General features: G+C 39.3%; 2 protein-coding genes and 1 pseudogene across 2 annotated transcripts; 1 reads left to right on the forward strand and 2 right to left on the reverse strand.

Annotated features, from left to right (window-relative positions):
• Positions 1–666: 666 nt before the first annotated feature.
• Positions 667–1,878, reverse strand: LOC149105076 (uncharacterized; annotated as a pseudogene).
• A 6,362-nt stretch (positions 1,879–8,240) lies between these two features.
• Positions 8,241–11,230, forward strand: LOC110057427 (uncharacterized). Its single transcript, XM_089271766.1, has 4 exons — positions 8,241–8,698; positions 8,777–8,926; positions 9,145–9,267; positions 9,744–11,230. Exons 1-4 carry the CDS (start codon positions 8,374–8,376, stop codon positions 10,637–10,639), a joined length of 1,494 nt encoding a protein of 497 aa, XP_089127892.1. The 5' UTR covers positions 8,241–8,373; the 3' UTR covers positions 10,640–11,230.
• A 921-nt stretch (positions 11,231–12,151) lies between these two features.
• On the reverse strand, positions 12,152–15,598 carry LOC149105077 (uncharacterized). Its single transcript, XM_089271789.1, has 3 exons — positions 15,418–15,598; positions 14,334–14,582; positions 12,152–13,511 (listed from the first exon to the last, which is right to left on the reverse strand). The coding sequence occupies exons 1-3, from the start codon at positions 15,584–15,586 to the stop codon at positions 13,480–13,482; spliced, it is 450 nt and encodes a 149-aa protein (XP_089127915.1). The 5' UTR covers positions 15,587–15,598; the 3' UTR covers positions 12,152–13,479.
• Between the last annotated feature and the right edge of the window lie 685 nt (positions 15,599–16,283).

Here is a 16,283-nt window from a genome sequence, read left to right on the forward strand (position 1 = left end):
ATTGACCCCTCAAGCAATACTTAATCCTGATCTAGTGTTAGTCAGCTTTCAAACATTCAACCCAGCCCAGATTCCATTCATAAATTATTTGACCCATTTGTACTGAAGATGTAACTGAATTTATTGTTTTATTTAACTTTTCAATAGTTAGGAGTTTTTAGTGACAACGAAAAGAGTATGAATTAAAAGGACTGCGTCAAAACAATGGTACCTTTGGTTTGAATGAATTTTCCTGGCCCTTTATGGTTGGCCATTAATCACATAGTGTGAAGTGTACACTTGGTATTGTAAGAACAGAGTTAACTTGTGTCGAGGTTAATGAAGACTTGATTTTCAGTGTGCTTTTATACATTTCAGGAAAGTTTGTTTTTAATTTTAAACACTAAGCACTTAGTCCCAGATCGATCAAAATAAAACTTCTGCTGCAGATATTAATATATCAAGTCTATCTCAGAATATGCCACTGGGCCAGTGTCATGAAAGCTGAAATGAATTTAAGCATTTTACATGCACATGTACTCCAAGAAAGGCATAGAGACCATTAGCGAGACTTTTTATGTTGATCACGGGGGTTAAGTGTCTACTGATCAGGAAAAAAATACCAAACAGCCTCTTAACTGACACCCTTTAGGGTTCCAGAGAAATAAGGATAGTTGTTTCAAAGTGTATCTTAAGTGTGATTTTATTCATTGTAAATAGGTACAAGGAGTATAGTTTAAGATTCATAATAGTTCTCATTATTGACCTCACTGGTAACATGTGAATGTTGTTACACATGTTTAAAAATTCACTCGTTGCTTTTGAGTTACACCAGAAATATCCAACCTTTGCAACTCAGTTTCTGATGTAAATTGCCTGAAATGACATTCTGCTTTAAAAATATCTGCTGTGTAGGTTGAGTGATTATCCAGAGTCCACCACGGTTCAAAGCTGACACAAGCTTCTGGCGAGAATCAGTAATGTTCTGCAGTTTCCCAGCTTTCAGTAATGCCATAGCTTGTTCACTCTCCAATGAATTTGTTCTTACATATTTTTGGTGCAGGTTGTGTAAAACATAACCACCAAGATATTGCATCCCAGCCTTCTCCTTCTCTGATAAAACAACAGTTTTTAAAAGATGACTGCTTTCAGTAGAGTGTTTTTGTTGCTTAGAGTATGCCAGCAAACAGTCAGCAACTTTGGTTGCCAGTAGTGTTGTTGCATTCCTAGAAAGTCCACTGAAGAATTATGTTGACTTTGCAGCAACTGTTGCATAATATTTGCCATAAAACTTCTCTGTGTCTTCATTTCTTGTATATCGTTCATAGATTGTTTTGATGGCAGAGAATTCATTTCTATCTTCTTTTAGCTGTGCCTCTACAAAGACATAAAAATGATAAATGTATAACAAATAGACCACTAAATAGTTTAAACATCAAAAATTCAATGGGGAAATTGTACGTTCGCTTTTTTCGAGTATTGTGAAGGAAGCTCTATAAATTGCAAGGTTTACCCCTCAAAATAATATATAAACAAATGACTACATCTCGGAGCTTTGAGCTTTCTCGAAGCTTTTATATAAGTATTCCTTGTTTCGAAAGAGTCCTACAGGAGATTTTCATCGAAGGAAAGCAATATATAAGCTTAATATTCGCGTGAGCATTTGTTGGATTTCGTTTGTTTACACGAGTCGAGCAGACTATGCCTAGCAAATTTAAGAACAGTAATGCGAAATTTCGACTCAAAATTACCATTTTTTCAACTTACATTTCGAACTGTGACCGCAACTTGTTCCCCTACCTCTTCAGTGTCTTCCAAAACGTCCAAAATGGCCTCAAAATCGTCTCCCCACATGAACAGACTGTCTGTACTGTCCGCCGTCTTGAATGAACTTGTGCACGGTCAGAGTCACGTGACGAGTCTGTTCAACATCGGAGACCGCGCTATTGTTTAACCCTCTGAAGTTTGCCGAGTTTCATAACCATTTCCCTCTACTAACTATGATTTGAAAATTAACCATGTCACGCAACAATTTTAAGAAACCACAAATTAGTCTTTTTAAATTGCAAATATCTCCAATGGGCAACGTTGCATGTCGACAAACATGTAGTCACAGTAAAACCCTATGATAGTGCTATGTTTCTGACGAAAAAAAATTGGCCTCTGTGAAATATTCATGATCACATTCCTCTGAAGTACGTGACAGTCCAAGCTAACTGGAGCACTCTGTGACCATAAGCTGCTGTTTAAGGAGCCGATTCGAATCCTGTAATGGTATCAGTGACTCCAATTTGTTTGTTTCTCAGCTCTAAAAACCTTACGAGATATTTATCTGCACAGCTAAGGAGTTAAATTAATTATATAAATTCTATCAGGTACTAGTAAATCTAGTAAAACCGATACGCTTTATACCGGAAGTCGACAGTTGAAAGCAAAGTGTGTCAGGTATATTTTACCACATTTTGTTACTTTCCACACTTATTAAATTTATTTTTAAACTTGAAAGGCACTCAAAGTAATTTCCTTACAGGAGAAACAGCACCCGTCATGTAAATGTAGATGTGTGGCGTGACACTTGTTTCTGTTACACGTGTCAGTATATCTACTTGAATTCAGAAATAAAATTCACTGAGCTCGAAAACAATATAGTCTTTCTTTGACAGGCAATCCACATTCTACAGCGAATTAAGTTCTTTTCGGTCACTCTTCTAAAGTATATTTTGGAGATAGAGATCCTTCAATCAGGCTAATGTAAACACCGTCGCAATGAAAAGTAAACAAAAATAACCCATGGTCTCGATCTCCCGAGGATAAACCCCAGAATACGTTAAACACAATTCGTAACATCAAAAACACCAGTGAAAACATTAAAAACCGCATTGCAAACTGCATAACTAAATCCCAAAGTTAATTTTGGTGGTAATCATCCCTCGTAGAAAGGGGACCTTCACATTACGTCACGCATTATTTTACCGTTGAAAATTGACAAATTTACAAATGTACTCACTTGATCAGACGTGTATCACGTATTTTCCCACCTATCAAGTTTCCCACGACGTCTAAGGAAAACCACGGGAAAATCCCGCGTGGGGACACCTTGTCAGTATAAAAACTCACAATAACATTCAGAGACTTGAAAATTGGCTGAAATGAATTCTGAAGCCAAGTTTCTCCTGAAAAACTTTGGGGTCAATTGAATAAAAAATTTGCGTAATTAGATAAAAGTAGTCGTGACTACAAAGCGTGACTAATTTGTACATTCACGCTTTTCACAAAAACATGCCTGGCTCGGAAACTAATTCAAACTGTATTGAACCACGGGCGTAAAAAAAAAAAAAAAACTATAAAGAGCTATAAAAAAAACTGTAAAGAGCTATAAAAATGATTACCGCCAAAATTAAGTTTGGGATTTAGTTATGCAGTTTGCAATGCGGTTTTTAATGTTTTCACTGGTGTTTTTGATGTTACGAATTGTGTTTAACGTATTCTGGGGTTTATCCTCGGGAGATCGAGACCATGGGTTATTTTTGTTTACTTTTCATTGCGACGGTGTTTACATTAGCCTGATTGAAGGATCTCTATCTCCAAAATATACTTTAGAAGAGTGACCGAAAAGAACTTAATTCGCTGTAGAATGTGGATTGCCTGTCAAAGAAAGACTATATTGTTTTCGAGCTCAGTGAATTTTATTTCTGAATTCAAGTAGATATACTGACACGTGTAACAGAAACAAGTGTCACGCCACACATCTACATTTACATGACGGGTGCTGTTTCTCCTGTAAGGAAATTACTTTGAGTGCCTTCCAAGTTTGAAAATAAATTTAATAAGTGTGGAAAGTAACAAAATGTGGTAAAATATACCTGACACACTTTGCTTTCAACTGTCGACTTCCGGTATAAAGCGTATCGGTTTTACTAGATTTACTAGTACCTGATAGAATTTATATAATTAATTTAACTCCTTAGCTGTGCAGATAAATATCTCGTAAGGTTTTTAGAGCTGAGAAACAAACAAATTGGAGTCACTGATACCATTACAGGATTCGAATCGGCTCCTTAAACAGCAGCTTATGGTCACAGAGTGCTCCAGTTAGCTTGGACTGTCACGTACTTCAGAGGAATGTGATCATGAATATTTCACAGAGGCCAATTTTTTTTCGTCAGAAACATAGCACTATCATAGGGTTTTACTGTGACTACATGTTTGTTGGCACGCAACGTTGCCCATTGGAGATATTTGCAATTTAAAAAGACTAATTTGTGGTTTCTTAAAATTGTTGCGTGACGTGGTTAATTTTCAAATGTTCTAGATTGGCGAGAATAATTTCAAATCACCCCAACTTTGGACCTTTCATTGCTGAAGGTTTGATGAATTGTCAGAGGAAACAAGATGAAAATCCATCGCATTCTGTTAGTGTGAGAAATCTTTGTTGGAAGTGCAATTTTAGAGCTAATTTCGGTGTTTTATCCCTGGGATTTGATGTGAAAGCCCTAATACCCCAGGGATTGACCGGGAGCCCGACCTACTTTGGACTCTTGAATAACTTAATGGCCTTAATCATCTGTGAAAGTTTGAGAGAAATCGGTGACATGGCATGTGTCACGTCTGCCTGGTCCTCTCGTGGACAGACTCTTAAATCTAACCCTTACCCCAATAAGTCAACCCTATATATAGTCTCTTGGCTCCTAATTGGAGCAGAGGTCATCCACAGTTTTCTTCCACTACTCTCTGTCCTGAGCTCCTTGTTTAATTTGGGTCCATCGCAGGCCTATTTGCCGCAGTTAGTTCTTGTTCGGCTGATCTTCTCCAATTGTTTTTCGACCCACCAATGTTTCTTTTGCCTTGAGGGTTCCAGTAGAGTGCCTGTTAAGCTCTTCCAGCCTCAAACATGATACTAACGTTGCATTTCCCAAGCTTGGTGGTAGTGCTGGGTGTGAGTAATCGGTTCGGCCCTGCATCGTCCCATTGTGGATTTGGCTCTAATGCGTCATAAAATCCCATTTGAGATTGTATCTCTTGCGCTCAAGACTGGTTGAGTGATGCGAATTCCCGTAGACGTTTCTGGAACAATGAGAGTTTTACGAGAGTAGACTACCGCTCAACACCCAACCTGGAGGGCCACGGTTTTTCTGTCAGGGCTGTCTTTCTCTTAGCCATTTAGTCAATGAAGAGCTACTGAAAGTTTCAGCTTGTTATGGTAAATCGTCATTTCAAAACTTTAAAAAACGTTATGGGGGGGGGGGGGGGGACATCCAACCCTGCTCCCCTACCGTTTATACTTCCGAGGATTAAAGTTTGTAAATTTGCGCTGACGTACGGACGCACGTACGGTTGTGCAGACTGGCAGTCAGGTGACAACCAAATATTTTGGGGGCTCGATGAGTCATCAAATTTTCTTACCAATAGTGGTCCACTCGCGAGCATTCGGCGCGCAGGAGCACCGTTATTAGGTGACTATATGTCAAAGTAGATGCGTACTGGAAAATTAATTAATCTCAAAATAATATAGCAGGATACATTATTTGTGACACATCACGAATAAAATTTTGGTCATTTTTATCAGAATCCTCTATTGCGAAAACTCGCTATTAAGAACACCACTGGTGTCTGCTATAGAGTTGACTGTGGATGTTGTCGTGTTTCCGTAATTGCATTCGGTGCTTTATTACCATCACTTGAGAACTTTCGGAACATCACCTGTGTCACATGCTATTTTAAGTGTGTTTACTCTTGAAGTACGTGTGTTTACTTTCGTTCGTCATTCTTCGCAAGTTGCAATTGATGTTTATTTAAACCTATTGAAATTCACCTGTAAACATATTCCTCCCTTGCTGTGTTTTTAAAGACATGTAGCTAAAACAAAACAGTAGTGGAGTGGGTATACCAGCAGCAATGCATTTATAGTGCTATCCCAAAATAAATTTTACTTGTTTTTAAAAAAAAAAACATAAAGAGGAAAAACCATGAAGGGCTGGCAAAGAGCACAGTTTTTAACTTCAGTTTTCTTATCTTTAGTTTCTTTTTTCTCTAGTATTATCACTTCTTTAGCTTGTCTTCGTTCTTTTGTTATTGCCCGGAAGAGTGAGGGGGAGGCTAACTTTTGCACGATGCCTGAACATAAAAATGAAATATGTTCCGTCAACATCTTTAAGACTTCCTCTTTGTTCAAATTGTGTCGTCTTTGAAAACAATTAAGGCATACAGAACATCATATGCAAACACACACTCCCCGTCAAACCATCAGCAGACGATAGATTAAATACATACGAATTGAGCGAATAAAAATGAATAAAAGCAAAACATTCTTAAAGAGAAAAAAATCAACTAGGTCAGATCTCGAAAGTTTAAACTTGTTTATTACCATCTAGCATTAGTTACTCGCCTATTACAATAACTGCAGATGGGAAGTTTTTTTTTTTTTCTTAATTACATAACGCCATGACAACTTTCTTATCCATATAAGGACATGATATTCTCGCTTCCAAAAGCACTGATAGCAAAGAGCTCTATTCAACACTCGTCGCAGTTATTCATCATGCGATACAGTTGAACTGCTGCAGTTTGGAACCTCGTTTACTCTCTATTTACGCACGGGTCTTCCATACACATAACTAGTTTCTTTCGAGAGAGAAGAAGTCCTCAGGGATCCCGGAGATTAGACTGGAAATCGTGATCGCCATCAGGATTCGGTTAGAGAGTAGTGAGTATTTATTTTATATTATTATTATTTTTTTTAATAATTTTTTTGCAGTTTTCCTTTGCCTTTCCGTGTTTTGCTGTGGTAATACACGAACTACTTAATAGACCAAACGATACTGGGTTTCGCTCATTTTCTCGTTATTACATGGTTAACATCTAAACGGAGCACTATCAAGAGAGTGACTTAGGCCCGGTTCAAAGGTCGAACTTTTCATGAGCCGAACCTAATGGCCCCAATTAAGTACATGACGAGATCGACGTTTGAATCAATTAAGTTCGACAAATGTTATTTGAGTCGACCCGAGAATTAAGTTCGACATTGCCAGCCGGTCAGTTCGACTACGGAGCGACTCCGATTCAAACGTCGAACTTTTCATGTACCGAACCTAATGCACACGTTACAAATACATTAAAAACATCAATTGTTACCCACAGTTCTGCACGTTTCCTATTTTTGTCATGCGTACCGTGTTTTGATCTTTTAGAACAAAATGGCGGGAAGAGCGGGAAAATATGTGTTCTTCTTGCTTCGAGAGCACGAAATATACTTGCTTAATTTGCATAAACCACTTCCCTATGCGGTGTTCCGTATTTGAAAACGATGAGAGTGTAGCGGTTTGGAAAGCAGGTAGTTCGGTGGCGTACTGCGAGTCATGTTTTTTAGAGAAAAAGACAAAATAAATGGATCTTGAAGAAACCGACGACAGGAACGAACTGGACGAGGAATTGTGATGTTCCTTTGGGAATAAGCAATAATAGAAGGCAAGCCAAATTCAAAAATCATCTTCGTTTGTTAATGCTAACTGCACCTGGAGTCGCCTTCTTCGACTTGTTCTACCCTCCTTGATCGCACTTGCAAGAAAAGCAAGCTCTTCATTTCCACAGTTTGTCTTTTCCACATTTTTCCGCCATTTTGGTCAGCACTAGCCGCCGTTTGCGATAGTGTCTCTTTTATTTTTGCAATTAATCTCGACTGAATTAGGTTCGACGTTTGAATCAACTGCTGAACTTAATTATTTGGGTCGACCCAAATTGGTATTAGGTTCGGCATATGTAAAGTTCGACGTTTCAACCGGGTCTTAGAAAAGTCAAATTTGAAAGGTATATTTTCATATTTTGTTACAAAATCGACTTCATAATTGCGCAAAGCTTTAACATGATGTTATAACGTTGTGTTGTTGAACTAAAACAAAACAAAACAAAACAAAACAAAAACGTCTGCCGGAAGTATTAGAAGCCTGTCATCGTGCCACAACATGGAAACGACTGAAATGAAGCCAAACTCATAAGAATACACTGAATTTCACGGAAGTCTTAATCTAAATAAAACCTCCCTGAAAGACATTTTAGCATATCGCTCAATTCTCGATTTGGAATTAGGGCAAACATTAACTGGGTTAAATACAAGGCTTAGACTACACCAAAAAATGGTCTCTGATCTGATGGTGAGAGCTTCCCGCAGCCATTCCATCTTTCAGAATTCGAACGAGTTTACTAGCGTTTAGAGTTGAATTCCTAACGTAGAATCGTCTCTAGATGAATCCATCATAATTGGGCATATTAATACAACATTTTTTTTTTTTACTACGGTTTAATTTATGTGTGTGAACTTTTAAAATACATGATTTTCATACATATATCAACATTTACAAATTGCAGACGTTGTTTTATGGACACGTTAAGCGGAGCAGAATGCTCGTAAAACAGCTCGTTTACCTCCTAATTCTGCTTGTTCTCTGTCTGATAATCCGTGAAGCGGCTACTCAACAATGCAACAATAATGAGGGCGAACGTTTCATTTTGGGTATGATGCTTCGGAGACACATCTTCAAGATCATAGGAGCTTCCCTCGGCGATGTGTGCCTGCGAGAGTGTTATCTCGACGCCAGATGTCAAAGCTTTAATTTTGTCATCTCTAAACACGTGTGCGAGTTGAACAACCGCACCAAGGAGGCCAGACCGGAGGACTTCGTTCCTAACTCTGACCGATATTATTTTCGACGAGATTGGAATAGGGGTGAGTTACTGTAATAGACTACAATGTAGCGTAGAACTTAGACAACGAATCATGTGGCTTTTTAATTTCTCTTTTCAGTCCCACTTGGCTCTATTCTGGAGTTACCTGCCGAAACGTGCAAAGAAATCAAGTTGAGTGAAGAAGGACGAGCGATCAGCGGACATTACTGGTTTTACACCATTATACCTGACAAGACTGTGCTCGCTTACTGTGACATGAACACAGAAGGTGACTAACATATCAAGGGTATTACACTTTTTGATACAGGCTCCTAAAGGCTCCGGGCTTTTTCGTGTACTATATACAATACAGTTACAAACTTGAAGCAGTATGAGGGACTGTTAAGTAAAAGATCTAGAAGAAGAATATCGGGTGCATTTGTGCCCTATGCCAGATGCACAGGTTCATTAATTTGCACCATTTGTTTTTGTTCCTTTTTCCCTTAGACATCGACGAATGCAGTGCTTCTGCGCAGGTCTGTGACACCAATGCAACGTGTCAAAATGCTCGCGGGTCTTACTTCTGTTCGTGCCAAGCTGGATTTACGGGAGATGGCAAAACATGCAAGGGTAGGGGTTCTTCTACATTATATTTCTGTCTTTTCTCTATCTTTAAAAGTAGAAGACGGAAGATTGCTAAGTCACCTGCTATTATGATGAGTGTCTCTAGGCTAAAACTTGGACTTGCATCTAGCCCAAGCGGAAAAAATTATAGTTGACTATAGTTCGATTGTGGTATATATAAATATCAGCCAAAGAAACCATCTGACCATTAATGTGTTGATTGTACCAATAAAACTTTCGGTCTCCATAGCAAAAAAGAGTTGGAAGAGAATACCTGAGAAAAAAATTAGCTCTTTAATTATTGCGTTATTAAATGCAAATTGTTCTGCTATAGTCTTGTTAAAAGATAAGAACAGCAGGAAACTAACTTAGTTGTCTAAATTTCAATTCTGAATTTCTCCGGGGTTATTCAGTCATAGATGATAAGGCTTTACATTCTTAACTAAGGTATTAATAATTCCATTTTTCTCTTATATGTTTAGTTGATTTGACATTTACAACGCGTGGGCGTAGTGGGCAATTTGGAACTATTCAGAAATTCACCGTTCCCAGAAGCACTCGCTATCTTATCAAAGCTTGGGGAGCCCGGGGAGGAACACACTCATACAACTATGGATACAAGCCGGGAACTTACTATGGCGGCAAGGGTGCGTACATTGAGGGCAAGTTCAGACTAACTAAAGGTACAGTGCTGAATATTGTGGTGGGACAGAGAGGAGGAAACTCAGTGGAGGTGAAAGGAGGACAAATGACTAACAAGACAGCAGCTCTGTTAGGAATGTCTGTAGAGGACAATGCTGGTACGGGAGGAGGCGGAGGCAGTTTTGTTTATACTACCGGCAGTGTGCTTCTGTTAGCCGCCGGAGGGGGAGGGGGTGCTTCAGGTGGATACAACGGTGTAGATGGTCAGGCGGGAACAGATGGCACAAGTAGTGAGGGGAGATATTTATCCAATGTTCGGAGCGGAGGTACCGGGGGGCAGCCAGGTGAATGCAACACTGCAGGTGCTAGCTACCACGGGGGAGTGGGTGCAGGCTGGTATGCACGAGGGTGTGCCAGAGTACGAAAACAACATGGAGAACGAGGCGGGTCACGTGCTCAAGGCTGGACTGGAGGTCGAGCCGGCAGCATGAACAGCGGGTATAACGGAGGGCCACCCCCAGGAGCAGTGGGAGGATTTGGTGGTGGGGGAGGGGGCTCAGAGGATAATGGAGCATCAGGTGGTGGTGGAGGGTACTCTGGGGGAGGAAGCGGTATTAGCAGCTACCAAGCTGGAGGGGGAGGGGGATCGTATTGTAGAGGCCAAGGTTGTTCCGGTGTAACTGGAGGGAATAGCAATGATGCTGGGCTTGTGAAAATTGTTTCGTTGTCTGGCTAGGAAACAGAAAATCTGTAGCTTCCAGACTTTTAATCTTTAAAGTGACGAGTTTAATTTTCTCTGGCCATTCAATAACGTTTTTCATGAAAGCAAAGTACATTACTTATGTGGTTTAGACTGTTAATTAGTCAAGCTGTCTTTTTGCTAAACCTTGTAGAGACTAATTCAAATGACAACAGATCAATTATATGATTGATATACCAGCGCAGAAGACCGTTGGAATCGTAAGCGAAGAGAGGAATAAGCGAGATAAAACCAACTTTTAATAATCAAAGAAAATCATAGTTATCTATTTGAATAGTCTAGGCAGTACATAGTTGCATAATAAATTCCCTGGCCTACGGATGCACAGCTCGATGTCGAGCTGGCGGCATAAACAGCGAGTACAGCGGGGGACCAGCCCCAGGAGCAATGGGAGGGTTTGGTGATGGGGGAGGGAGGTCAGAAGATAATGGTGCATCCGGTGGAGGTGGAAGGTACCCTTGGGGAGGTAGCGGTATCTACTCAAAGGAAGCCGGAGGGGGAAGAGGTTCGCACTGTAATGGTCAGGGTTGTTCTGGTGTAACTGGTGGGAATTCCAATGATGCTGGCGAAGGGGGGGGCGGGGGGGGGGGGAGGCTTGTGAGGCTAATAGCGGTATCCGCATAATAAGGAAAACGCCTTCACCTAAAAAAATATGGTAGACATAACCTCTGTAGATTCAATCATTAAACTATTGTTTTTTAAAGTAAAATAGTTTTTCTTGTTATTCCATAACTCTTTTCACCAAAGCATAACACATAAGCATTTCTGTTTTTTTGTTTTTTTAATTTCGTGAGAACTACTAAATTATATTGCAAGAGCACTAATGAGGTACAGCGAACGTAATTTAGGGAAAACTTCACTGCTGAAACAAAAAGCCCGATAATCGCTATGAGAAGCAAAATTATACCTGAAAAACTTGCTGATTTAAATTGCAAACACATTGAAATGTTCAGAACAATTAATATCGCCATATCATACAGGGGAATGCACTTAAGCAGATGCTATTACGTCACGTAGCTGTCAATATTAGCAATAAAAATGGCGGCACTAAAATTGGAATTCCAAATACAAATTAGAACTCGCCGATATCTACACCAAATTTTATCATTAATACTGAAACAGTTTCCTTTAATTTAGTCTAAAAAATTGTCCGCTCTGACCATACTTGTCTCATTTTAGGGGCAATTTGTTTTAACAGTGGAGCCGTCCTCAGAAAAGAAAAGCTGTTTTAAAGACCGTTCAAGGTTTTGCAACACAGCAGGAACCTTTGTTTCTAGCTTTCTAGCATTTTCTAAAAAAAAATAAATTGAGCAGCTGCTGGTAATTCTGTGGTTATATTTCGTTTTACATAACGAAACCGAGGGAGGAAAAACATTGCATGCTCTTATTTTCCTTTTAGCTTTCCTTTTAGCCCCCTATAAACCAGTGGATTTGATGCTTATCGATAGGGTCTAGTTATTTGAAAGTTGGCACGTAACGATAAGAATCGCTGCTAACAAAGGTGCATTTATTACAAAGAACTGAATACTACACATAAATACATACCAAACTGTATAAATAAAACTAACAAGAATCTGGGAAAAGCAGATCAATTTTAGTTCGATATTATTTGCCTTTAACATGGTTTACAGTATTCCTACAGAATACATTTGCTTTTAATGCACATGGCATTGTTTGTCTACTTTGTTTTCCCCGAGCTCTAACGTACTAGTTATAAGATGATTTAGGTAGAGAAAATGGAATTTGGTAACGGTTATGTCGTAGAAGTGGCGTAAGAAAAATGTAGTTTTTCTTCTTTTCTTTTGCTTTGTACGTTTTTTACATATGTATATTGGGCAATTAGCACTCGGTTAGTGTGTAAACAAAGATTGATTTTTGCCTTCATATCGACAAAAATATACTTTCGAACTTAAAAGGTTGAGAATTTTTTCCAAGTCACAAAAATCGCTGCTTGTTTTGTTTTACAACTTCTTCGGTGAAGTGAAACAACAGGCGAAAATCTGGCTACGTTAATTTCCATGTTACCTCTTCTATTTTGAGGAAGTCTGCGGAAATACTGTAAGCTGTTGATCAAAAAGTTATTACCTAAGGTAATTAAGTGATCATGTGTGCATGCTGTACCCATTTTCTGTACCTTTCAAGAAATGAAGAGGGCCTGGATGGGGTATGACAAATGGCAGAGGATTAGCCAAATTTCAGCTTCCAAATGAGAAATGTGCGCGCCTTAACTGACAGCTGAGATGTGAGATCTACTAATAACTTTGCCTTGGTCAAAATTTTAGTAATAACTTTGAATTGGTCAAAATGTTCACTGTCAGTTGAAAATGGCTTATAGCTGCGATTTGAGATGCAGTGACAACTTTGAATTGTTTAAAATTTCCACTGAAAGCTGAAAAATGAATCTTTTTACGTGGTAGCTGAGTTTTGAGGTATAAAAAATATATTGATAACTGTGATTGCAAGATCCCCATGCAGACCCTCTGAAATCTTGTAAAGTGGTTGTTTTAGTAAAGTAATTGCTCTTGTAAACTACAGTGTAGTTGCTATAAAAATACAAAATTATATATTATCAGCTCCGATGCCACAAACTTTGTGTCTATCCAACATATATAATACGAATCCAATTATGCTGGGCTCATTAACGTGTTACTTGTTTACTGCTAAGCTTAAAACATTATTAACCACAACATTACGAAATATACCCGACATAAATGTAGAGAGCATCCTAATCTGTCTTGCTCTAAATAAACTAAGGAAAACACTAAAAAGAGTCTTCCAGCTGCTTGCTTGGAGTCACACAAATGATGCCTATTATCTCAGCCTTTATTAAAAAACGCCTTCTTGTACTCTGCAAACGAAATATGAATTCACAATTAGATTTGAAAAGGAATTCTATGCTATATCAGACAGAATTCTGAAATCTATAGGCAGCTAGAAGAATAAAATGTATCAAAACACACACACAAAAACTCTGCCATTGGATTAATCTGAGTTAATATGACACCTAGGCAAAGACCATATCACACACTAATATGTTGTATGGCATCCCATTGAATGCAAAGGCACTCAACGAAGGGCTGATAAAGGAAAAATTGTCCACATGACGCCCCTTTCCAACCGAGTAAAGGAGGAGTAACTCAAAAGGTACTCGACATTAACCAAACGGACCGATAGATCTACTGCACCTTTCAACCGGAATGGCAAACAATCATTGTACTTCCTACACGCTCTGTTTGTTTCTTGCTATGAAAACTGTGTTACGCTGTAAAAGTCTTTGCTATGGCGGTGCATGTGTTCGACCCGGGGGGGGGGGGGGGGGGGGATACTCCCATATAAAAAAGACGGCGGTGTTCGTCGGAAATTTTGAGAAGAACCTCTAAGAGATAGCAAGACCCTGTTTTGTAGGGGTGACTTGAAATTTGCTCCACCTCCAGGAGGTACCAATTGTAAGGCGACACATTATCTCCTGTCATATTCTTTTTCGGCTCAATACCCTAACAGGTACCGCAAAAGCTCCTGCTGTGGACCTTTTGAGGCTGAACACCCTAATAGGTACCAAAAACGCTTTTTTAACCCCTGAAGGACACGATGTTTACCCTATCCTATATATAAGAGTCCCCTCCCGGGAGATGTTCGCAAGGAGGTTTCAGTTACGTCATACTTCACTTACCGTAGTAGTCGAGTTTTCCGTCGCCGTTTTTGTCGTTGTCTCGGATCATTTGTTGGGCAGTAGCCAGAGTTCCAACTTTTCCTTCAGCTCTTCCAAGTTCTGTCATTCGATTTTTTAACTCTTGGTCCGTGACGAACCCATCGTGGTTTGTGTCAGGAGCTCTGAAGTGGTTCAAATAATTTGTCTCCTTGACATCTTTACTCACCAGGACCAGGATATTAAATTCAGCCCGAGACAGTTTTCTGTCACCTGGAGGAAACATCGTCATGGTTAAAGAGAGTCTATAAAGGCAAAAGTTAAGTCTGCAAACGAGCCAAGAGGCCCATCAGGCCGGAGATTATCCCGGTTCAGTAGCATAAAGCGACTAGGAGTATTTCTACTCCCCCTGGATGCGATGCTGGTCCATCGCAGGGTTACCCTAGGCAGCCTTAAGTTCCTCGGTATTCGTTTACACGCCTGGGTAGAGAGAGGCACTGTGAGACTTAAGTGTCTTTCCCAATTAAGGACACGACACAATGTCTCCGGCCCGGACCGCTCGATCCGGAGAAGAGCCGAGGCCATCGCGCCTCCCACAAATACAGTGTATGAAAATCTGTTATATTGTTTTACCTGCGTAGCTTGCAGTTATATTTCGCAAAACACATGAAACCCAAGCAACTTGATTACATGAACCACTCAAGATATTTGAAGCCATGATGTGGACATGAAGATATCTCGATAGCTCCTGGATCTCACACCAGTCATAAACTCTATACGTGGCTTTGTTTTTCATTTGTTAAGTAAGCCCGTGTACATAACTATTCTGTCCCTCGTGGTATTCAAAGGGCAGTGGCAAGGGAACTAATTATTTAATAAGTAACTCATGGCCCTATTTAAACCAGCATTGCTGAACTGGGCATCCCTGACTAAAATTTGTCAATAAATCATGAAATAAATAAATAAATAAATAAATAGATAAATAGATGAATAGATATAAATAAATAATTGAATAAACTGAACTTTCGAAATGGGAAGAAAACTTGTGAAAAGTAAATTGTCTTTAACATTATTGCAGTTTTGCTGATTTATTCTCTGCCATACATACTATTCAGGTCGAAAACAGCGACATTCGCCCACTTGATTCCTAACTTTTCTAATTGACTTTTGGTGACAAATCCATCTCTGTCCTTGTCTAAGTTTGCAAATTGATCTAAAAACAACAACATTACATTGCAAAGGGATAACTGTGATATCACTGTACTCTTCAATGACATGCGTAAAAAAAAAAACAATTAACGATTGCGTTTTCGCTACTGTCTTGCTATCTTATCTGCAAATAAGATAAATAGAACCCAACATTGGATCGTAGGCTACCAATCACAATCCACGGATCTGATTTTTTGAACCATTTGAAATCACTTCTGTAACATGCCTCTAACATGAGAGAACGCTACGTTGATTGGCGATTGAGAAAAATGCAACCATAGCATGAATGACCTGTAATAATCTCTTAATTGTGCAAAAACACCCTTACACCCCAGGTATTGGCCAACATTGAACTTACATCTTGAGTTAATGTTTAAACCCACTCAAAAAGCAATGATGAAATGAGTTAAAGGAGATACGTCACGGTTTGCGCGTCCTGAAAAAAATTAGTCTAAGTTTTTCAAATTTGACGTTTTTAATCCGTGTTAATCCTCTCCATCCTTAACCGTCCTTGTTCCTTTATGTTTTATTATTATCTCTTTGATGTTTCTTTCTATTTTAATAAACTACTATTTTCAGGTTTTCTTCAATTACCAAAATACCGTGACTGAGCTCCTTTAAAGAGGCAATGGCAGCTTAACGAGTGAAAGTTTAGGTAAACTGCGACTTCCCGTCGACGCTCTTTGTATATAGTCAAATAAAGTCATGCTTACCCCTGGTTGCCATCCACCCTCCCACCCTCAGCTCATCACTCTTGCGCATTCG

The sequence above is a fragment of the Orbicella faveolata genome, unplaced genomic scaffold, assembly GCF_042242905.1.
Source record: "Orbicella faveolata isolate gen_17 unplaced genomic scaffold, um_ofav_v1 contig_34, whole genome shotgun sequence".
In the NCBI taxonomy this organism is placed as follows: domain Eukaryota; kingdom Metazoa; phylum Cnidaria; class Anthozoa; order Scleractinia; family Merulinidae; genus Orbicella; species Orbicella faveolata.

Bases quoted from the DNA above. Each gene is read 5' to 3' on its own strand.
- LOC110057427 (XM_089271766.1), top strand. From the start codon at position 8,374: ATGCTCGTAAAACAGCTCGTTTACCTCCTAATTCTGCTTGTTCTCTGT. The intron at 8,699-8,776 runs GTGAGTTACTGT...TTCTCTTTTCAG, and splicing joins TCGACGAGATTGGAATAGGG to TCCCACTTGGCTCTATTCTG. The intron at 8,927-9,144 runs GTGACTAACATA...TTTTTCCCTTAG, and splicing joins CTGTGACATGAACACAGAAG to ACATCGACGAATGCAGTGCT.
- LOC149105077 (XM_089271789.1), bottom strand. From the start codon at position 15,586: ATGTCATTGAAGAGTACAGTGATATCACAGTTATCCCTTTGCAATGTA. The intron at 14,583-15,417 runs GTATGTATGGCA...TGTTTCCTCCAG, and splicing joins CGCTGTTTTCGACCTGAATA to GTGACAGAAAACTGTCTCGG. The intron at 13,512-14,333 runs GTAAGTGAAGTA...TTTCGTTTGCAG, and splicing joins CGGAAAACTCGACTACTACG to AGTACAAGAAGGCGTTTTTT.